This window comes from Nicotiana tabacum, chromosome 17 (genome assembly GCF_000715075.1).
Source record: "Nicotiana tabacum cultivar K326 chromosome 17, ASM71507v2, whole genome shotgun sequence".
In the NCBI taxonomy this organism is placed as follows: Eukaryota; Viridiplantae; Streptophyta; class Magnoliopsida; order Solanales; family Solanaceae; genus Nicotiana; species Nicotiana tabacum.
This window is the reverse complement of record NC_134096.1, coordinates 135,830,365-135,854,505: the sequence shown is the minus strand read 5'-3', so window position 1 is coordinate 135,854,505 and position 24,141 is coordinate 135,830,365. Positions and strand designations below refer to the sequence as shown.

The following is a 24,141-nucleotide window of genomic DNA, read 5'->3' as shown; positions in this document are numbered from 1 at the left end:
GAACGGAAGGTATACCTGGGAACGGGGTTGAGCCCCGAACTCAGGAAGAAACTTATTCGATTTCTTATCGATAACATTGATTGCTTTGCCTGGTCCCATTTAGATATATCAGGGATCCCACCGGACATAACGACGCATCGACTAAGCTTGGACCCTTGGTTCAGACCGGTGAAGCAAATGAGAAGACCCCAGTCCGATGTAAAGCACGCATTCATAAAGGACGAAGTAACCAAACTTCTCAAGATAGGGTTCATTCGGGAGGTGGAATATCCCGAATGGTTAGCCAATATAGTTGTAGTGCCTAAAAAGGGAACAAACTTAGAATATGTGTGGATTATAAGGATTTGAACAAAGAATGCCCCAAAGATTCCTTTCCGCTGCCCAACATCGACCGCATGATCGATGCCACGGCCGGCCACGAGATCCTCACTTTTCTCGATGCCTATTCCGGGTATAATCAAATCCAGATGAACCCGGAAGACCAGGAAAAGACTTCATTTGTCACCAAATATGGAACATATTGTTATAATGTGATGCCCTTCGGGCTAAAAAATGCAGGAGCTACTTACTAATGCCTAGTAAATAAAATGTTCGAAGAGCAAATAGGTAAATCAATGGAAGTTTATATTAATGACATGCTAGTTAAGTCCCTGCGCGCAGAGGACCATTTGACCAATTTGCAGGAAACGTTCGAGATCTTGAGGAAATACAACATGAAGCTCAACCCCGAAAAATATGCTTTTGGGGTCGGTTCGGGAAAATTCCTCGGCTTCATGGTGTCAAATCGGGGAATCGAGATTAACCCCGATAAAATCAAGGGCATCGAAGACATCACCATCGTGGATAGCGTAAAAGTTGTACATAGGCTAACAGGACGGATTGCAACTTTAGGCCAATTCATTTCGAGATCGCCAGACCGAAGTCACAAATTTTTCTCTCTACTAAAAAAGAAGAACGATTTCGTTTGGACCCCGGAATGCCAACAGGCATTAGAGGAACTAAAACGATATCTATCGAGCCCACCACTACTTCATACTCCAAAAACAGACGAAAAACTTTGCTTGTACTTGGCAGTATCAAAAATCGTAGTAAGCGGTGTCCTAGTTCGAGAAGAGCAAGGTACGCAATTTCCCGTTTATTATATAAGTCGGACCTTAGGAGAAGCAGAAACTAGATATCCGCACATAGAAAAATTGGCACTTGCACTGATAAGCACCTCTAGAAAGTTAAGACTGTGCTTTCAATGTCACCCATATGCATATTAACCGCTTACCCGCTTCGTAACATTTTGCACAAGCCCGAATTATCAGGCCGATTGGCCAAATAGGCCGTCGAACTCAGTGGGTACGATATCGAATATCCACCTCGTATGGCCATCAAGTCTCAAATTTTAGCAGACTTCGTGGCCGATTTCATGCCAACCCTCGTACCCGAAGTCGAAAAAGAACTCTTGTTGAAATCGGGTACGTCATTAGGGGTATGGACCCTTTTTACGGATGGGCTTCGAACGTGAAAGGGTCCGGGCTAGGCATAGTTTTAAAGTCACCCACGGGTAACACTATTAGGCAATCTATCAAAACTACCAGGTTGACTAACAACGAGGCCGAGAATGAGGCCATGATTGCAGGTCTCGAGCTAGCTAAAAGCTTGGGAGCATAAGTCATTGTAGCCAAGTGTGACTCTTTGCTGGTGGTAAATCAAGTAAACAAAACCTTCGAAGTTCGAGAAGATAGAATGCAAGGTATTTGGACACACTACATGTCACTCTGCACTATTTCAAACAATGGACTTTACAACATGTTCCACAAGAGCAAAACAGTGAGGCTGATGCATTTGCGAGTTTGGGATCATCGGTCGAGGAAGGTGAGTTGAGCTCGGGGACTGTCGTTCAACTCTCGAGATCCGTGATCGAAGAAGGTCATGTCGAGATAAATTCTACGAGCTTAACCTGGGATTGGAGAAATAAGTATATTGAATACTTAAAGAACGGAAAGCTCCCATCGGACCTTAAATATTCAAGGGCCCTACGAACCAAAGTTGTTCGATTCACGTTAGCTTCAGATGGAACGCTATACCGAAGGACATTCGATGGACCATTGGCAGTATGCTTAGGTCCAGGAGATACCGATTACATCTTACGTGAGGTGCATGAGGGCACTTGTGGGAATCACTCCGGTGTCGATTTATTAGTCCGAAAAATAATCAGGGCAGGGTATTATTGGATCGATATGGGCAAAGATGCAAAGGAGTTTGTTCGAAAATGTGACGAATGTCAAAGGTTTGCACCAATGATCCATCAACCCGGAGAGCAACTTCACTCAGTCCTATCCCCATGGCCATTCATGAAATGGGGAATGGATATCGTCGGCCCTCTGCCATCGACCCCAGGTAAAGCTAAATTCATTTTATTTATGACTGACTATTTCTCTAAATGGGTTGAAGCACAGGCATTCGAGAAAGTAAGAAAGAAAGAGGTTATAGACTTTATCTGGGATCATATCGTATGTCGATTGGGAATACCCGCCGAAATAGTATGTGATAACGGGAAACAATTTGTCGGCAGCAAAGTGACGAAATTCTTCAAAGACCACAAAATAAGAAGGATATTATCAATACCGTATCACCCCAGTGGGAACGGACAGGCTGAATCAACGAACAAAACTATCATTCAAAACCTAAAGAAGAGGTTGAACGACGCTAAAGGAAAATGGAGAGAAATCCTACCTGAAGTCCTTTGGGCATATCGAACAACATCAAAATCTAGTACGGGGGCAACCCCGTTCTTCTTAGTATATGGCTCCAAAGCCTTGATACCAGTCGAAGTCGGCGAACCTAGTGCCAGATTTCGATATACAACAAAAGAATCAAATAACGAGGCTATGAACACTAGCCTCGAATTATCGGACGAAAAACGAGATGCTGCTCTCGTCCAATTGGCCGCCCAAAAGCAACGAATTGAAAGATACTATGATCGAAGAACCAAGCTTCGCTATTTTAAGCCCGGGGACTGAGTGCTAAGGAAAGTCACCCTCAATACCCTAAATCCAAACGAAGGAAAACTAGGACCGAACTGGGAAGGACCATATTAGGTTTTCGAAAACGTCGGAAAGGGATCACACAAGCTCGGCATTATAAACGGCAAACAACTATCAAGCAATTGGAATGTGTCGCATCTAAAACGATACTACTGCTAAGGTACGACCCTCCCATATTCGTTTACATTTCAAAACTAACCCTTGCAGAAGTCCGATCAGGAACTAAGATGGATCCTTCAATACGAAGCCTTAGGTTTGAAATCACGCGTTGCACTCTTTTTTCCTTAGACCGGTTTTATCCCAAATGGATTTTTTGTCAAGGTTTTTAATGAGGCAACCAATGATCGTGTTGTACCTGGAAACAATACGACAGTATCCGAGGCTTCTTTACAATGGACCTTGAATATTGGGGGGTATTAGCCCTCAAATATATCAAGTTCTGATGCAAGAAAGTTATTTCGCAACAACGAGGTTCCAATAGGAAAAGTTGTAAGGGCCAAATGGTCAAAACGAACCATGCTCATGTAGTTGGCCCGAGCCCTGACGCAAAACATGAACGCATGTATAATGACTTGCAAAGAAAGTTCTCCTCTTTACCGATATCTTATATCCAAGAAAAATTCCTCTATTTTGAGATTTATTATACAAACAGAATTAAGATAAATCTCCGAGTCCGAGTAAGCATTCACTCGACCACTAAGCCTACGGGCTACTTTTATTTCAGGTTCGAGCAAGCACTCACTCGACCATTACGCTTACGGGCTACATTACTTCGAGTTCGAATCATTCACTCGACTACTAAGCCTACGGGCTACTTTTATTTCGAGTTCGAACAAGCACTCACTCGACCATTACGCCTACGGGCTACATTATTTCAAGTTCGAATCATTCACTCGACTACTAATCCTACTGGCTACTTTTATTTCGAGTTCGAGCAAGCACTCACTCGACCATTACGCCTACGGGCTATATTATTTCAAGTTCGAATCATTCACTCGACTACTAAGCCTACGGGCTACTTTTATTTTGAGTTCGAGCAAGCACTCACTCGACCATTGTACCTACGGGCTACATTACTTCGAGTTCGAATCATTCACTCGACTACTAAGCCTACGGGCTACTTTTATTTCGAGTTCGAGCAAGCACTCACTCGACCATTACACCCACGGGCTACATTACTTCGAGTTCAAAACATTCACTCGACCACTAAGCCTACGGGCTACTTTTACTTCGAGTTCGAAACATTCACTCGACCACTAAGCCTACGGGCTACTTTTATTTCGAGTTCGAGCAAGCCGAGCTCGAATCATTCACTCGACTACTAAGCCTACGGGCTACTTTTATTTCGAGTTCGAGCAAGCACTCACTCGACCATTATGCCTACGGGCTACATTATTTCTAGTTCAAATCATTCACTCGACCACTAAGCCTACGGGCTAGTTTTATTTCGAGTTCGAGCAAGCACTTACTCGGCCATTACGCCTACGGGCTACATTATTTCAAGTTCGAATCATTCACTCGACTACTAAGCCTACGGGCTACTTTTATTTCGAGTTCGAGCAAGCACTCACTTGACCATTGCGCCTGCGGGCTACATTACTTCGAGTTCGAATCATTCACTCGACTACTAAGCCTATGTGCTACTTTTATTTCGAGTTCAAGCAAGCACTCACTCGACCATTACACCCACGGGCTACATCACTTCGAGTTTGAAACATTCACTCGACCACTAAGCTTACGGGCTACTTTTACTTCGAGTTCGAAACATTCACTCGACCACTAAGCCTACGGGCTACTTTTATTTCAAGTTCGAGCAAGCACGGGCTCGAATCATTCACTCGACTACTAAGCCTACGGGCTATTTTTATTTCAAGTTCGAGCAAGCACTCACTCGACCATTATACCTACGGGGTATATTTCTTCGAGCTCGAATCACTGACTCAACTAATAAGCCTAAGGGATACATCACTTCAAGTTTAGTAAGCCTATGTTCAGACAATCACTCAACTCGACCACTAAGAATACGAGCTACCTTATTTCAAGTTTGAGTAAGCGCTCGCTCGGTTATAGAGGCTACGAAGTCCAAATTTGATTAAATTGTTTAAATCCTTATGAAAATATTCATAAGGCGTGAGTAAAGTCTTCACAAGACAGGAAACAAAACAGAAGCAACTCGGCAAAAAAGGGGATATTTTTATATACAAAATTGTTTACATGATTAATTACAACGTAAAAATTAAGGACTAAGCATCCTTGTCATCCCTAGGAGCGGTCTCTTCTCTATCGGGCTCCCACCCATTCTCGGATCTGCTCTTACTCACATCGGCATCATCATTGTCATCATCATCGTCATCGAAAACCAAGGCTTCAGCATCGACTTCGAGTTCTTTGGCCCTTTTTATCTCTTCAGCAAGGTCGAAACCTCAAGCATGGATCTCCTCGAGGGTCTCCCTCCGAGATCGGCACTTAGCAAGTTCAGCGACCCAATGTACTCGAGTATCGGCGGTTTCGGCTGCCTCTCTTGCTTGGACCTGGGCAGCTTTAGCATCGGCCCGATAGACGGCCACGAGTGCATCCACATCGGTATTTGCCTTTTCGGCGTCAGATTCGGCCTTGGCAAGTACAGAGGCCAACCGAGCCTCGAGCTCCTCTATTCTTCTTGCTTGGACCGAACTTTTCTCCTTCATTTTTTTAAGCTGGTTTTCGGCCAATGACAATTAGGCTCGAGCAGTTTCTTTCTCTGCAGCAAAGCAGTCCATTCCTTCTTTCCACTTCAAAGACTCTCCTCTTATCACATCGACTTCTTCACGGAGTTTTCCGATCATATCGATTTTCTGCTGCAGCTGTGAGACCGAAAGATTAGCCATCGTTCCAGTATCAAGCCCATAAGCTTTTAAAAGCATTATTACCTGCTCAGATAGATCGATCTGTTCTTGGTGAGCCCTGGCCAACTCAGCTTGGAGGTCTTTTATTTCCTCTCCCCTTTGGCCCAAAAGGATCTTTAAGGAGTTCCTCTCCTCCGTAACCCATTGAAGCTCGGCCTCGTATCGACGCAGCTCGGTTCGGGACCGAGAACATGATTCTCGATGAACTGTCGCGGCCTGCAAAGAAAGAAGAAACAAAGTCGAAAAGAAAAGCAAACTTTAAGGTAACGCTATATGATTTAAGGCCTACCTGATTCAAAGCCTCTTGCACTCCATGAAAGAGATCTGATGCATCACTTGTACCGGCAGTGTCTTCGACGCTGATGAACAGGTCACGAAAAGGATCCTCTCCATCATGAGGCCTATCTAATTCGAGGGCCCCCAAAGCTTGGGCTTCCCGAATTGCCCCTGCGGAAAAAGCAGGGAAGGTGGGCGAGCCTTCGATTGTTACTACCCCAAATGAGTCATCTGGGGCATTCTCTTCGGTTTGAAAAGATTCGGGAAGAGCCCCTTCAGACATCTCCCCCATCCGTCGGCTTCGATGGGAAACATCTTCGATCTCCAGCAACTCGAGGGGAGGACTTTGCCCGAATCTCTCTCCGATATATCCTCAGTTCGAGGCGGATCCTTATGAACCACCATCGATCCAGCTGCCTGTGGAACGTCGTTGGTCTTCTTTTTTCGGGCCGCCAGAGCAGACCCATCATTCTCTCCTTCTTTTTCTTCATCCCTCAGACGCAGAACTGATTCTACGATCAAAGGAATGTCATTTTTGTTCGGCTTACAAGCCGTCCTCTTCTTCGATTTTTGATCTTCGAGGATAGGGGCTCTTTTCCTCTAATTATCTTTCATCGGATTTAGGACAGAGGCCGAAGCCTCTTCCTCGACAGACGAGGGCCTCAAAACCGCATCCTTGCCCACACCTGCATACGAAAATATTTACTGAAGTATGTGAAAAGCATCTTATTCGAATTATCAAAAGATACGAAAGAAGTGCTCACCGTGATTTTTGGCCTCCCATCGGCCCTTTGACAAGTCGCGCCATGAGCGTTCGGCATATGAGGAGGTCAAAACCATATCACGTACTCAGTTCTTGAGATCGGGCACCGCTCCGGGCATCCAGGGAACTGCTGCATCACAAAAGGGGAATATTGGTGAGAAAATAAATGAAAGAACAACATAATAGGAGATAACAGCAGAATTACACTTACGCTTCATGTTCCACTCCTCGGGAAAAGGTATCTTTTCGGTTGGGATCAGGTCCGAAGTCCTCACTCGAATGAACCGGCCTATCCAGCCTTGATCATTATCCTTGTCTATACTCGAGAACAAAGCCTTGGTAGCTCGACGTTGGAGTTTTATTAACCCTCCTCGAAAAAGGCGGGGACGGTATAATCGGACAAGATGATCGAGGGTGAAAGGCATCCCCTCGATTTTACTCACAAAATATCGGATAAAAATAACGATCCGCCAAAAGGAAGGATGTATCTGGCCTAGGGTTATTAAGTATTTACGACAAAAATCTACGATAACAGGGTCGAGGGGACCTAACGTGAAAGGATAAGTATACACGCTTAAAAATCCTCTCACGTGAGTAGTAATACCCTCTTCAAGAGACGACACTACCACCTCTTTGTTCTCCCAGTTACAATCTTTTTTCATCCGCTCGATGTGCTCCCGGGTTATCGAACAAATATATCTCGATACGGGCTCACATCGGCAAGGAACCGACGAACCTTTATCAAGTTTGAAATCGGAGGTAAGAACGTACGCCGCCGGAACGCACTCCTCAGGACGGGGATCCACCAGTGTTTTATCGGCGGCGGATTGGGAAGAAGAAGTTTTTTCTTTTTGGGGGACGGTTTTGGATGTCTTCACCATTTTGGATTTAAAGAAGGTGACAAAGACTTGGTAATTTGGAAGAAGAATTTTGCAAAGACGAATCACAGATTTGCGAATAAACTCAGAGAATACGAAAAAGAAATTGGAAAATTTAGAAGAATGAAGATATAAAAGTGATAAATGATAAAAGGAAGGGTTATTTATAGGTTTAAGCAATGGCGGTTCAGTATCAGCGGTGGTCGACCACCGTCTGACATGCATTAAATACCTTGAAAGACTAAATCGATGGGACAGCTATCACGTGCGTCATTGTCGAGCCTAATGTAAACGTCAGCTTACAATCCGATCGAGCCGTTGAAAAATCATGTCGTTTCTCACCACATTCTTCCTGAGAAACGAGGGGATTATCTGTATACGGTCGAAATAGATTTCGGCCTTCGTACGATTGATCGAGTTCGAAACAGAATCGATCGATGTAAGACTTCGAGATGGGTTCCGAAGTTGGTACAAACAAGCTTCGAGTCCGAGAGGTCGATCAATATCGAGCTCGATATTACAATCAAGCTCGAATCCAAATCGAAGTATGATGCTAAGTAAAGTTGTCGAGCTTATGATCCAGAGACCGACCAACATTGACCCTGAATCAATTCAAGGGTCCGAGTCAGAATCGAGCTCAAGCCAAGATCGAGAGCTCGAGTCAAGACCGAAAACTCGAGTCAATATCGGGCTTATAGACAGGAGCCGTTGCAATCCTACTAGAGGAGAGAATCTTAGCAGGAATTGTGGAAAAGCTGATTTATCATGGGTCTCCCACTACATATTTTTAATTATATCTAAAGTAAGATCCCCCTCTACTATAAAGGGGATGGTTATTATTTCTGTAGGGGGCAAGTTTTTACTAACATTGTAATTCAAGCACCATATTCTCCTATAGTGAAGAGTTGTTCTTTCAAACTTCTTAATTTGATTTCACTTGTTTAGTCCTAAAATTTTACAACCTTGTTTATTTTGCATTCTTTGCAATTCATACTTGATATTTTTATTTATTCTTACGATTTGTATTAAGGTATACCACATATCCTTAGAACTATGTACAAATTCAACTCTATTCGTTTTTCGGGTAAACAGTATGTATGAAATTATTATTGCACACACTGCTCATTTGTGAACTTAATATGAATATATACTGTTCTAAAATTGTTTAATTACTCTGTGGAGAGTTAGAGCAGAAGGCACAAACGCCGCCTTAAGTAGTTAAGTGTCCATTTTTAGTGGACGAAATATGGGAAACGTCATGTTGCAGGGTTTAGTTTGCAAATGGTACTACGTACTAGTCACAGCAGTGAAGGATTCGTAAGAGCTATGAGATGAAAAAGTGAGGTGCATTGACACCAATTCCATATCTATCCCTAAGCCATTTTAAACAAGCTATACGGCAAAACGGCAGTGGATACTTCTCAAACTTGCTGGGGTTAGGTCCAAAGGTTTTTGTAAAGTAGAAGTCAATACGAATTTGGAGTTCTGGACTTGTCGAATTTACGTGGCTATCAATGGGCCAAATATACAACCAATTTAAGTTGGTGCGAATTTGGAGGGGTCCGACGTGGATGCACCTGTTACCTTGCTTACAATCTCATGTCAGCGCAAGGCAACAAATGACCATAATAATTGTCGGACTAAAAATGAAACACACCCTACGCAGACTACGCGTAAATATAAAATAAAATATTATTTAAAGTGAAAAGTTGATCTTAAAAAAGTTTTAAAAAGTAGTATTCTCTATGTCTCAATTCATGTAATAACCCGTTGGTCTTTAGAAATACAATTTCAAATTCATTAATAATGATATATTCCTGTATAACTAATAGTATAACTTACACTACCACTTTCAAAAATCAATATTCATGTGTATGTATAAAGTTTGAACTTTTATATGGTATTTTCCTTTACCGTAGTAAATTTTCAATCAAAACTATATTATTTTATTCCTCGATTGTTAATAAAATACACAAGTCAAATGTATCAACTCAAACATTGCCTTTCAAAAAGAAGCAAAAGGGTGATCGGTTATGTTAGTTTATGGGTTTGCACATCTTAATCTGAACCATATAGCAACTCGAATGGATGGTTCAAGCACGAAGGAGGCTCGAGCTAGAAAAAAATCGAAGCATCCATCAATCAAACTTAATTTGAGCAACATTTTTAATGCAAATCAGTCGAGGAATAATGCACGAACAACTCTATATTGCCAGAAGTAATGAGCATATGTAAATGCAACTAAATCCAAAACTATTGTACCTAATGTAGAATTTTTCGTCACTAATAACATAGATTCAAGAACAAGCTTTCAACGTCCTATTAGATTCGAAAATATGTTCATGAAATTAATACAAATTCAATACTAAACTATCGTGCACTCAAATTGACATTACAACATGAAGAATTAAGTAATACATTGTTTAATTTTTGAGATATTATAGAAATCATAATTCTCTGAAAAGAAATATTATAATTTGTTATAAAATCTCTGATTTATAATCCCAATCTATTCTAAAGAGTAATGTTTATCGAAATAGATCTTCACCAACACAGCCGAACTACTTGTTGTAATGAACCATCATTCCAAGTCTAATTACAAGATTCTTCACCAACATCGCCGAACTAGTTTGTTGTTAAAAAGATTAATGAACATCAATCCAAGTCTAATTGCAAGATCAAAAGCCACTCTGGAAATGGCTCTCTACGTCTTTGACATAATTGTGCTTAAAAAACAAAATGCAATATGAAGTGGCAACAATATAAAATTACAATAAAGCTGATGATAACTATTGCATCTCTCAAATTAATCCAACAGTTTAGTACAACGAACGAACCATGGCTTGAGAAATCGCTTCATAAAAATAATATGCTTTTCAATCATAAATATTTGCGAGGAAACAAATTCTTAATACAAAGATTTCAATGCAATCCTGACCTTTTGCAACACAATTTCAAAGACACTTCAATGGAACAATACCAAGCAATCAATCACTCTTTCCCTCTTGGGCACCAATTTCTTGCAAGTAATGTTCGGCATCTAAAGCTGACATGCACCCTACAAGCATGCCCCAAAACAAGAACAAAAGAACATTAGGCCATGTGTTATTTCGAGAGAAACATGCTTAGTCCAGACACAATTGTTGACAAAATCATAAAGTAAAACACAAGCGATTAAAATAAACATATTGATGCAATTATCACAAGCTTCCCCTAAGGCATCACCATTTCAGATTAGAGGTGGCAAAATGGGTAAAAGAAAACAGTTATCCACCCATATTATCCATTAAAAAATGGGTTGGATAATGAACTTTTTAAAAATGGGTTGAATATGGATAAGAACTATATTATCCACTTAGAAAATGGTTAACCAAATGGATAACCAATGGATAACTAATGTGTTTCTTTTACATTTGTAAAGCCTCAAATTGGGGGTTCCTCGAGTTTGGGAGACTAGGAATTCCCCCATAAGTGATCATATTCAAAAAGCCATGGATAATATGGATATCCATATTATCGACCGGATAACCCGTTTTTTATCCGTCTCAAATATGGGTCGAGTCGGATAATTTATCCGTTTTTTGAATTACCCGCTTTCGACCCGCGAATATCCAACCCGACCAGCACGTTTGCCACCCCTATTTCAAATGAACATTGTGTACAACTTTTACATGAGGCGTAAATTACCTACCATTTTTTTCACATTAATATAACTCAGAGATCTAGGGTCTCGTATGGGTAGAGATTCCAATAATAGAATTCGTGAACGTCTCGAGTATCAAAATGTTAAGGTGTTAATATCAGTATCCAACCAAGTTTAGCACATAGAGATATTCTTGATTAAAGTTGCAACAAATGTTTAGAAAAGAATAGGCAAGAGGCATCATACAAAATTTCTAAGCACCAAGTGCAACAGTACCAGCATTACATAGAGCACCCAACAGAAATCAAATTGTTTCACAAAGGTACTCTTTATGTATGCGGAAGCTACTACCCGCACCCAACAGATATCATATTTCTTTCACAAGGTCATTCCTTTTAAAATGTTTCTTTCTCAGTTTAATTTATCAGGAAAAATGTTTCCTTCTCAAGGATGCTCCAAATATAAAAATGAATCAACATTAGCTACCTACTATTGCACAAGCATAATGTAAAAAGCAAACCTAGTTCAATAACATGTTCTGAACATAGTAGGATCCCTTGGACACATTTCAGTAAATTACGGAAACCAGCAGAAGTACAGAGCTTAATAAAAAAAAGCTCCAGCAAACACGTGCTAGAACATATACCATAACTTTTATCCATTTGACAATTATATATCTTCCAAGGAAATCAGGATACCTCACAACAGTACTAGAAACAATAATGAATGAGTTGCTACAATTTTTTCTTTAAACAAAAAATCCCTTTTATGCAAACACTATGATCTAACCCAGCATTGACATAGCCACAAACTAGCACTAAACCTTACAATTGCATAATCTTAAACCACGTCAAAAATCAATATTGAAAAGAATCGCATGCACAATTTCTCAAAGCTTGAGTATTTAATTTTTTTTCATTGAGTTTCTTTTTTTTAATTTATTTATCAGAGACTAAATAGTCAACAACTGGTTTCAATTCAGCGAACTGGTTTAACTACTTGGTATTTGATTCGAAATCGTTCTGTCAGAGATAAATCTGTAGGAGCTAAATCCTGCCTTAGAATGGTAAAACAGTTGGCAAAAGACCCATACTTTTGGAATAAAATATCGTGATTCTTTCATCACCAAAAAGGCCCGTTATTATGAAAATGGATTAACCAAAGCTCAGATTCCAGTTGATGCTTTCTTTAATATGAAGAAGGCATCAGAAGATCATAGAATCGTGATTTCTATGATTATAGTGAAACATGAGGTTACTAATTCTCTTACTGAGTTCAAAAACATTTTTACAATCCCTAAAAGATGATCTATGCTGAACCTTTCTTTCTAAAAAAGATGGTTTATCCAAAGCATTCGGACAAGATGCCATCATGACCAGCCAGATGTTTTAAAGGATTATCTTCCTGGCATTGGTTTCGTATCGAGGCAGATATCGCTAGAGTTTTAAAAAAAGCAACTTTAAGCAATGAGAAATCTGAAGTTCTGTAAATCATGGCAAGGTCTAAATGATAATCAGGTGAGTTTTTCCAACACAAAAATACTTCTCCAAATACTAATTAAATCAATTATCAAGTAATTTGTTTTATGCTAGTGGATGCTATTGAACCAAAGAAAAATCTGAGATTGGAACAAAATACAAAAACTGCATTTTAAACCCTTTTTCTTGTCCATCGCAAGGGCAGCCCCACCACCCCAGCTATGGGGTAGAGGTCCTTACACTAGAGACTTCTCCAAGAACATTTCAAGCAAATTTGCAATCAGTGTTATCAAGGGCGAAAAGAGCATAAAAGCTCCAAGGTCTTTTGGGGCTTTAAGCGCAAAGCGCAAATAAAGCGTGAGCTTTAATGAAGAAAGACGTAAATGGAGAAAAACTACAAATATGCATGTGTAATCCAAGACTAATATCTATAAGCATGAATACCAAATATATGGTCAAAGAAATTGAAAAAAATTTACATTAAGTGAGCGCTCAACATGTTTTGAGCCTCGCTTCAGGGCTTAAGTGCGCTTTAAGTGCGCCTTTGATAACACTGTTTGCAATGCATAGACTAATGTTCAAGTGTTACTTTAGGCAGCACGGTGCCTTGCCACCCCCTAAGGCGATCTCCGTATGTATTATTGGTTTCTTCATATCATATATCCGTTCTATTCTTACTGCTAATATCGAGAAGTTCCTCTTACAATAACCAAATCAAATTGACACGACACAAATGGGGCTGTTCTTCATTCCTTTTCTTCTAAATCTTACATTTCGGAGCTCAAGAGGAGCCATTGTGAATGATAAAAATTATAAAACTAGAGTAAACCACAATAAAAGACTGCCATTATGTCACTTGACGAATTGGTTTTCTTCAGCAAATATCCAGACAAGATAGCTACAAAGAGTGTATTCTCTACTTCATTGATAAAACCAAAAGTTTGCTATACTAATGAAACATGTCTCTACTAACGTTTTAGACCAAATATCAACAAAAGAAATATGTACAAGCATTCAACAACATCTAAGGGCATTAGCCAGTTAATTGATATTCAAATTCTACAAATGTTAGAAATCACAATCAAGAATAAAAAAGTAGTCATACTGAGATAAGCAAAGCAATAACTAAAGCAAGTTTGAACAACTAACCTGAGCCAGCAGCTGTAATAGCTTGCCTATACTTCTTATCCTGCACATCACCAGCAGCAAAAACACCCCTAACACTGGTCAACGTTGTCCCCGGCTTAGTCACAACATACCCATCAGAATCCAACTCTAACTGCCCATCCAAAAACTTAGTAGCTGGTTCATGCCCAATGGCGAAAAACAAGCCCGAAACCTTCAAATCCGAAACATCCCCAGTAACAACATTTTTCACCTTCAATCCATCCAATAGCTTCTCCCCATAAGCCTCCACTACACCTGAGTTCCAAATCACCTCTATTTTTGGGTTACTCAATGCCCTGCTTTGCATTATCTTCGATGCCCTAAATTCATCCCTCCTATGAATAATATACACTTTAGAACCATATTTAGTCAAAAAATTAGCTTCTTCCATAGCTGAATCCCCACCACCAATCACCGCCAACGGCTTATTCCTAAAAATCGGAGCCGCGCCGTCACAAACGGCGCAAGCCGAAATTCCCCTATTCCAAAACCCGTCATTGCCGGAGCCGGGAAATTCAAGCCTCTTAGCTACAGCACCGGTAGCAATAATAACGGCGTCAGCAAACACAGTCCTATCAGAAGAAACAATCTTAAAAGGACTTTTAGAAAAGTCAACTTTAGTTACAGTTTCAGTATGAATTTGTGTCCCGAAACGAACGGACTGCGCACGGCACCGTTCCATAAGCTCACCACCGCCAATACCTTCGGGGAAACCGGGAAAGTTCTCGACATCGGTGGTGGTCGTAAGCTGACCTCCGGGAGCTATGTCGTTAGCCATCCATCCTTCGAAGAGGATCGGCTTTAGCTCGGCACGTGCGGCGTAAATGGCGGCTGTGTGAGCTGCGGGGCCGCTGCCGATGATACATAGGCGGGTTTTTAGGGTTTTGGGAAGGTCGTCCATGGAGGAGATTTTGGGAGAATTAGCGGAGGTGGTGGCGGTGAGGGCAGCGACGGGAATTAGGTTACGAGCTTTTTTGAGGGTATTTAAGAGTTTTGGCCAACAGTTCCCCCTCATATTTTTGCTTTGAAATGAATGGGTTTTAGTTTGACTTTGCAACTGTTTAAATATGAATATTGAATGAGAAATGTGTACTCTATGATATTGGAAATATAGTTTTGGAAGCAAAACCAGATTTGGAATCCAATTACATGCTTAGCTTAGTTCAACATCTTATTCCTTCATTTCTATTGTTTTTAAAGTTCTTATTTGGAGGTAAATTGAAGCCCAAGTTATTCCTTATCACCTTGTTTATATTATATTTGTGAATTTGAATTCTTTTGTATTAGTTTTCTGAGATTAGTTTCTAGAGAAGTTCTCAAACAAAAAATTTGAATCTCGGACATGAAATCAAAGGAAAATCACATAAAGCAATCCTCGAACACTTGATTCGAGAAGTTAAATAAGGACATAGTTTAGCTTGACTATAAAGGTGTGTTTCTAATTAATATATGTTTCATAATAAAAAAAGTTAAATTATAGTAAATATTTATAATATTATAGTCAACACCTCACCGATGAGATATCGATGAGACTCCACGATTGAAGACTTACATGAAGGCACTTTTAATACAAATTGTATGTTTTAATACAAATTGTAAGTGAAAAATCAGAATTGCGTTGTTTCAAATTATAAGAAATATTTTGTTCTAATTTTTAATAATGAAAGAATAAGTCAATTATCAAAATATCTTAGGAGATTACTAAAGCTTCAATAAGTCGGCCAAACGTGCTAGGAAATAAATAGAAAGAGATTTAGCTATCTTAATGTGAAATATAGGAATAATGAATCTTCTAATAAATTGGATAAGGACAATCCAAAGAATCACATCCAAATATACTATACTCAGGCTTTGCCTTGGTCCTTAAACTGTCCGATTCAATAAAAAACAAGAATGTCACAATGCCGAAGCAGCCTATTTACAAAGTCAAAAGTTCACATTTTACTTTTTGTTTTCTTCTTTTTCCATCGAAGAATAAGTATAGCCACTTTATTTATGTTCATATTAAACCTTCTAACAGAACTTTTTTTTTATTATTTTGGTTACTTTTCAATATTCTTCAGCTTAAAATTGTGATCGGTCAGTTGGACTCAACCCATTACCGTCCGACTTTAAATATAGAGCAATTTTCAATTGTTACCGGCTTATATAATTTGTATTTAAATGCACAACGAATATAGTATGTGTCAACTGTATTAGTTCGATCAATCGTATTTGTATACGGTCGAAATAGATTTCGGCCTTCGTACGATTGATCGAGGTCGAAACATAATGGATCAAAGAAAGACTTCGTAATATCGAGATGGGTTCCGAAGGTGGTACTAACAAAGCTTCAGATTTCGGGTATAGATTAAACACCGAGTTCGAAGTCATTATCGAGCTCGGGTCTGAATCGAACTATGATGAGATGATTTCGAACTTAAGGGGCAGAGGCCAACAGGGATCGAGTCCGAATTATCACCTGATCCCGAGTCCATATCGAGTTCCAGAAGCAATACCGACCACCACCGAGGCCGATCGAGCTTGAGCTCACAGACAAGAGCCGTTACAAACACACTAAGGGAGAGAATCTCGGCGAAAATTAGGGAAAAGTTGATTTATCATGGGTTCTCCACTATGTATTTTTAATTATGTCTAAAGTATGATCCTCCACTATAAAGAGGATGGCTACATTTCTGTAAAGGACAGTTTTTTGGCTTAGATTATAATTCAAGCACCATATTCTCCTATTTCGAAGAGTTATTCTTTTAAACTTCATAAATTGATTCAACTTGCTTAGTCCTAAAAATCATCTTCTTTACAACCTTGTTTACTTTGATTTCTTTGTAATCCATATTTGATATTTCTATTTATCCTTACGATTCGTATTAATTTATATCACATATCCTTAGAACTACATACAAATTCAACTCCATCAGTTTTTCGGGTAAACAGTTTGGCGCTCATCGTAGGGCTAAGGATAAGAGTGGTTATTTGATACGAATCTGCAAAAATACACCGTTTTGCGCTTGTTTCCGAAAGTATCTAGAATTTCAGATTAGCAACGACTAACTACCAATCAAATGGCCTTACCTATCGACAACGAAGCTTGTCTTCAAGATGAGAACAACAACTTGACACCCAATACCGAAAGACTACTTGTCAACGCCATTGGAGCTCGGATCGGAGTGCCGATAGATATCAATTCGCATGTGGCCATTGAGGCGAACATACATTCTGAACCTGAAAATAGCATTCATGGTGGCACTCAGTCTGCAGCTCGAAACACCCATAACATTGAGAAAAACGGTGTCAGCTTGCGTATGATTTTTGAAATGTTACAAGCCCAACAGGTAGCGATAGCTCAGTTGCAGAGCCAAACCCAGCTACCAAGCAGGCCGGAGCCCAGTCCACCCCGATAAATTGTCCACAGAACGGAGCCAGCCATAGTGAGGTCAAATGAGCAAGAATCGGGGACTACTCCCGAAATCGCTAAAATACTCGAGGAGCTCACAAAGCGAGTCGAAGCCAACGATAAAAAAGTAAAAACATATAATTTCAGGGTCGATCAGATCCCAGGGGCTCCACCAATGATAAAAGGGTTGGATTCCAAAAGAATCTTGCAAAATCCTTTCCCCTCGAGCGCAGCCCCAAAACCAATCCCCAAAAAATTTCGTATGCCCAAAATTCTCAAATATAACGGAACGACCGATCCCAACGAACACGTCACCTCTTACACGTGCGCCATCAAGGGTAATGATTTCTAGGACAATGGAATCGAATCTGTGTTGTTGAAAAAGTTTGGCGAGACCCTCTCGAAGGGAGCAATGATTTGGTATCATAACCTATCACCGAATTCGATCGATTCATTTGCCATGTTAGCAGATTCTTTCGTAAAGGCACACGCCGGGGCCATAAAGGTCGCAACAAGAAAATCAGACCTTTTCAAGGTAAGACAAAAGGATAATGAGATGCTAAGGAGTTCGTATCTCGTTTTCAAATGAAACGAATGGATCTGCCACCAGTCACAGACGATTGGGTTGTTTAGGCTTTCACTCAAGGTTTAAACGAACGAAGTTCGACAGCATCACGACGACTGAAGCATAACCTGATCGAGTACCCAGCTATCACTTGGGCCGACATGCACAATCGGTACCAGTCAAAAATTAGAGTCGAAGATGATCAGTTGGGGGCTGAACCCGCTGCTCGAAGGGATATCAATTGAGAATAAGGTCCGATCAGGGATCGATATCGACCGTATAACGGAAACCACAGAATTAATAAATCGAGATGTAACCCCGGACAAATCAACAAAAGAAGTGATCGAGGTCAAGGGTCTCGGGGACCGATGAACAGAAGTGGGTTCGACAGGCCTACCAGATCTAAGGAAGCGCCTCGGTTACCGGAGTATAACTTCAGCATTGATGCATCCGCCATCATATCGGCTATTGGACGCATCAAAGACACTAAATGGCCTCAATCCATACAGACCGATCATGCCCAGAGAAATCCCAATCAAATGTGCAAATATCATGGCACCCATGGCCAAAGAACGGAAGATTGCAGGCAACTAAGAGAGGAGGTAGCCTGGTTATTCAATAAAGGTCACCTTCGAGAATTTTTAAGCGACAAGGCGAAGAACCATTTCAAAAACAGGGATTTCGGCAAGCGAAACGAATAAGAAGAACCACAACATGTTATTCACACGATCATCGGCACTGTCGATACCCCTCAAGGGTCGGTACTTAAACGCACGAAAAGCAATCTCGAACTTAAGATTACGCACCCATAGGAACTTTGTCCTTCAATGATGAAGATGCAGAAGGAGTCATACAACCTCAAAACGATGCACTGGTAATATCCGTACTTATGAATAAAAAATGGCTGGGACTATCCAGAAAATGAAGTTCCACGTAATCGAAGGCGACATGAGGTACAACTCCCTTTTTGGAAGGCCATGGATCCACAACATGAGAGTTGTACCTTCGACCCTACACCAGGTTCTTAAATTCCCAATATCGAGGGGGGTCATAACAGTGTACGAAGAGCAACCAGCCGCAAGAAAAATATTTGCCGTTGAGGAAGCGAATCAGATATTCTCGCTTTTGCCAATAAAGGGATCGACCTCAAAGGGATAACAACATGCCAAATAGCAATCACAGACACCAACTTTAACCCAACCAGAAAATCAGAAGATCGATGAAGATGATGATCATAGGATTCCTCGATCCTTCGTACTTCCCGATGATTCCGACGCTACCCAATCAACGATCGAAGAATTGGAGCAAGTCATATTAATCGAGCATTTTCCGGAACAAAAAGTATACCTGGGAACGTGATTAACCCCCGAACTCAAGAACAAACTTATTCAATTTCTTATCGATAACATGGATTGTTTTGCTTGGTCCCATTTAGATATAACAGGAATCCCACCGGATATAACTACACATCGGCTAAGCTTGGACCCTAGGTTCAGACCGGTGAAGCAAAAGAGAAGACCCCAGTCCGAGGTAAAGCACACATTCATAAAGGACAAGGTAACCAAACTTCTCAAGATAGGGTCCATTCGGGAGGTGAAATATCCCGAATGGTTAGCCAATGTAGTTGTACTACCTAAAAAGGGGAACAAACTTAGAATGTGTGTAGATTATAAAGATTTGAACAAAGCATGCCCCAAAGATTCCTTTCTGCTGCCCAACATCGATCGCATGATCGATGCCATGGCCGGCCACGAGATCCTTTCTTTTCTCGATGCCTATTCCGAGTATAATCAAATCCAAATGAACCCTAAAGACCAGGAAAAGACTTCATTTGTCACCAAATATGGAACATATTGTTATAATGTGATGCCCTTCAGGCTAAAAAAATATAGGAGCTACTTATCAACTTTTAGTAAATAAAATGTTCGAGGAGCAATTAGGTAAATCAATGAAAGTTTATATTGATGATATGTTTGTTAAGTCCCTGCGCGCAGAGGACCATTTAACCCATTTGCAGGAAACATTCGATAATTTAAGGAAATACAACATGAAGCTCAACCCTGAAAGTGTGCTTTCAGGGTCGGTTCAGGCAAGTTCCTCGGCTTCATGGTGTCAAATCGGGGGATCGAGATTAACCCCGATAAAATCAAGACCATCGAACACATCGCCATCATGGACAGCGTAAAAGCCGTACAGAGGCTAACGGGACAGATTGTAGCCTTAGGCCGATTCATTTCAAGGTCGTCAGATCGAAGTCACCAATTTTTCTCTCTGCTAAAAAAGAAGAACGATTTCGCTTGGACCCTGGAATGCCAACATGCATTATAGGAATTAAAACAATATCTATCGAGCGCGTCACTACTTTATACTCCAAAAACAGACGAAAAACTTTGCTTGTACTTAGCAGTATCGGAAATCGTGGTAAGCGGTGTCCTAGTTAGAGAAGAGCAAGGTACGCATTTTCCTGTTTATTATATAAATCGAACCTTAGGAGAAGTAGAAACTAGATATCCGCACCTAGAAAAATTGGCACTTGCACAGATAAGCGCCTCTAGAAAGTTAAGACCGCACTTTCAATGTCACCACATATGCGTATTAACCACTTACCCGCTTCATAATATTTTTCACAAGCCCGAACTATCAGGCCGATTGGCCAAATAGGATGTCGAACTCAGCGGGTACGACATCGAGTATCAACCCCGTATAGCATCAAGTCTCAAAATTTAGCAGATTTCGTGGCTGATTTCACTCCGACCCTCGTACCCGAAGTTGAAAAATAACTCTTATTGAAGTCGAGTACGTCAACGGGGGTATGGACCCTTTTTACGGACGGGGCTTCGAACGTGAAGGGGTCCGGGCTAGGCATCGTTTTAAAGCCACCTACGGGTAACACTATTAAGAAATCTATCAAAACTCTTAGGTTGAATAACAACGAGGCCGAGTATGAGGCCATGATTGCAGGTCTCGAGCTAGCTAAAAGCTTAGGACCAGAAGTTATTAAAGCCAAGTGTGACTCTTTGCTGGTGGTAAATTAAGTAAAAAAAACCTTCGAAGTTCGAGAAGATAGAATGCAAAGGTATTTGGACAAACTGCAGGTCACTTTGTACCATTTCAAAGAATGGACTTTACAGCATGTTCCACGAGAGCAGAACAGTGAGGCTGCTGCACTTGCAAATTTGGGATCATCGGTCGAGGAAGGCGAAATAAGCTCGGGGACTGTCGTTCAACTCTCGAGATCCATGATCGAAGAAGGTCATGCCCAGATAAATTCTACGAGCCTGACCTAGGATTGAAGGAATAAGTATATTGAATACTTAAAGAATGGAAAGCTCCCATCGGACCCTAAAAATTTGAGGGCCCTATAAACCAAAAGTGCTCGATTCACATTAACTGCAGATGGAGCGCTATACCGAAGGACATTCGATAGACCATTGGTAGTATTCTTAGGCCCAGGAGACACTGATTACATCCTACGTGAGGTGCATGAGGGAACTTGTGGAAATCACTCCGGTGTCGATTCATTAGTCCGAAAAATAATCAGGGCAGTGTATTATTGGATCGATATGGGCAAGATGCAAAGGAGTTTGTTCGAAAATATGAAAAATGTCAAAGGTTTGCGCCAATGATCCATCAACCCGGAGAGCAACTTCACTCGGTCCTATCCCCATGGCCATTCATGAAATGGGAAATGGATATCGCCGGCCCTATGCCATCGGCCCCAAGTAAAGCTAAGTTTATTTTATTTATGACTGACTATTTCTCTAAATGGGTTGAAACACAGGCGTTCATGAAAGTAAGAGAGAAAGAGGTTATAGACTTTATCTAGGATCATATCGTATATCGATTCGGGATACCCACCGAAATAGTGTGTGACAATGGGAAACAGTTTGTCGGTAGTAAAGTGACGAAATTCTTCGAAGTCCACTAAATAAAAAGGATATTATCAACACCTTATCACCCCCGTGGGAATGGTCAGGCCGAATCAACGAACAAAACTATCATTCAAAACCTAAATAAGGGGTTGAACGACGCTAAAGGAAAATAGAGAGAAATCCTACCCGAAGTCCTTTGGGCATATCGAACAACATCAAAATCTAGTACGGGCAACCCCGTTCTCCTTAGTATATGGCTCTGAAGCCTTGATTCTAGTCGAAGTAGGGGAACCCAGTGCCAGGTTTCGATATACAACAGAAGAATCAAATAACGAGGCTATGAACACTAGCCTCGAATTATCGGATGAAAAACGAGAAGCTGCTCTCGTCCAATTGGCCGCCTAAAAGCAGTGAATCGAAAGATACTATAATCATAGAACCAAGCTTCGCCATTTTAAACTCAGGGACTTAGTGCTAAGAAAATTCACCCTTAGTACCCGAAATCCAAATGAAGGAAAACTAGGACCAAACTGGAAAGGACCGTATCATGTTCTCGAAAACGTCAGAAAAGGATCATACAAGCTAGGTGTTATAAACGGCAAATAACTATCAAGCAATTGGAATGTGTAGCACCTAAAACGATACTACTGCTAAGGTAAGACCCTCCCATATTCGTTTATATTTCGAAACTAACCCCTGCAGGAGTTCGATCAGGAGCTAGGATAAATCCTTCAATACAAAGCCCTAGGTCTCGAAGCACGCGTTGCACTCTTTTTCCCTTAGACCGATTTTATCCCAAATAGATTTTTCGGCAAGGTTTTTAAGGAGGCAACTAATGATCGTGCTAAATTTAGAAACAATTCGCCAGTATCTGAGGCCTATTTGCAATCGACCTCGAATACGGGGGGTACTGGGGGGGAATTAGCCCTCAAATATATCAAGTTCTGATGCAAGAAAGTTATTTCGTAGCAAAAAGGTTCCAATAGGAAAAGTTGTAAGAGCCAAATGATCAAAACGAACCATGCTCATGTATTTGGCCCGAGCCCTAACGCAAACCATGAACACGTGTATAAAGACTTGCAAAGAATGTTCTCTTCTTTACCAATATCTTATATCCAAGATAAAATCCTCTATTTTCGTGATTTATTATGCAAACAGGATTGAGATAAATCTCTGAGTCCGAGCAAGCACTCACTCGATTATTAAGCCTACGGGCTATATCATTTCGAGTTCGAAAACATTCACTCGACTATTACGCCTACGGGCTACATCACTTTGAGTTCGAAAACATTTACTAGACTATTACCCCTACGGGCTATATTACTTCGAGTTCGAATCATTCACTCGACCATTAAGCCCACAGGCTACATTTCTTCGAGTTCAAAAAAATTCACTCGACCATTACGTCTATGGGCTACATTAGTTCGAGTTCGACTCATTCACTCGACCATTACGCCTACGGGCTACATTACTTCGAGTTCGAAACATTCACTCGACTAATAAGCCTACAGGCTACATTACTTCGAGTTCGAAAATATTCACTCGACTATTATGCCTACGGGCTACATTACTTTGAGTTTGAAAACATTCACTCGACTATTACGCCTACGGGCTACATCACTTCGAGTTCAAAAACATTCACTCGACCATTATGCCTATGGGCTATATTACTTCGAGTTCGACTCATTCACTCGACCATTATGCCTACAGGCTACATTACTTCAAGTTCGAAACATTCACTCGACTAATAAGCCGACGGGCTACATTACTTCGAGTTCATAAACATTTACTCGACTATTATGCCTACGATCTACATTACTTCGAGTTCAAAAACATTCACTCGACTATTACGCCTACGGGCTACATCACTTCAAGTTCGAAACTTTCACTCGACTACTTAGCCTACGGGCTATTTTTATTTCGAGTTCAAGCAAGCACTCACTTTATCATCATGACTACGAGCTATATTAGTTCTAGTTCTAATCACTCACTCAACTAATAAGCCTAAGGGCTACATCACTTTAAATTCAAACAATCACTCAACTTGACTACTAAGCCTATGAGCTACCTTATTTCAAGTTTGAGTAAGTGCTCACTCGGTTATAAAGGCTACGAAGTTCAAATTCGATCGAATTGCCTAAATCCCTGTGAAAACATTCATAAGGCATGAATAAAATCTTCAAAA

The 24,141-nt window shown here is 40.7% G+C and overlaps 1 protein-coding gene across 1 annotated transcript; it reads right to left on the bottom strand.

Annotated features, from left to right (window-relative positions):
* Positions 1–10,605: 10,605 nt before the first annotated feature.
* Positions 10,606–15,291, bottom strand: LOC107832728 (thioredoxin reductase NTRB). Its single transcript, XM_016660593.2, has 2 exons — positions 14,108–15,291; positions 10,606–10,895 (listed from the first exon to the last, which is right to left on the bottom strand). The coding sequence occupies exons 1-2, from the start codon at positions 15,138–15,140 to the stop codon at positions 10,825–10,827; spliced, it is 1,104 nt and encodes a 367-aa protein (XP_016516079.1). The 5' UTR covers positions 15,141–15,291; the 3' UTR covers positions 10,606–10,824.
* Between the last annotated feature and the right edge of the window lie 8,850 nt (positions 15,292–24,141).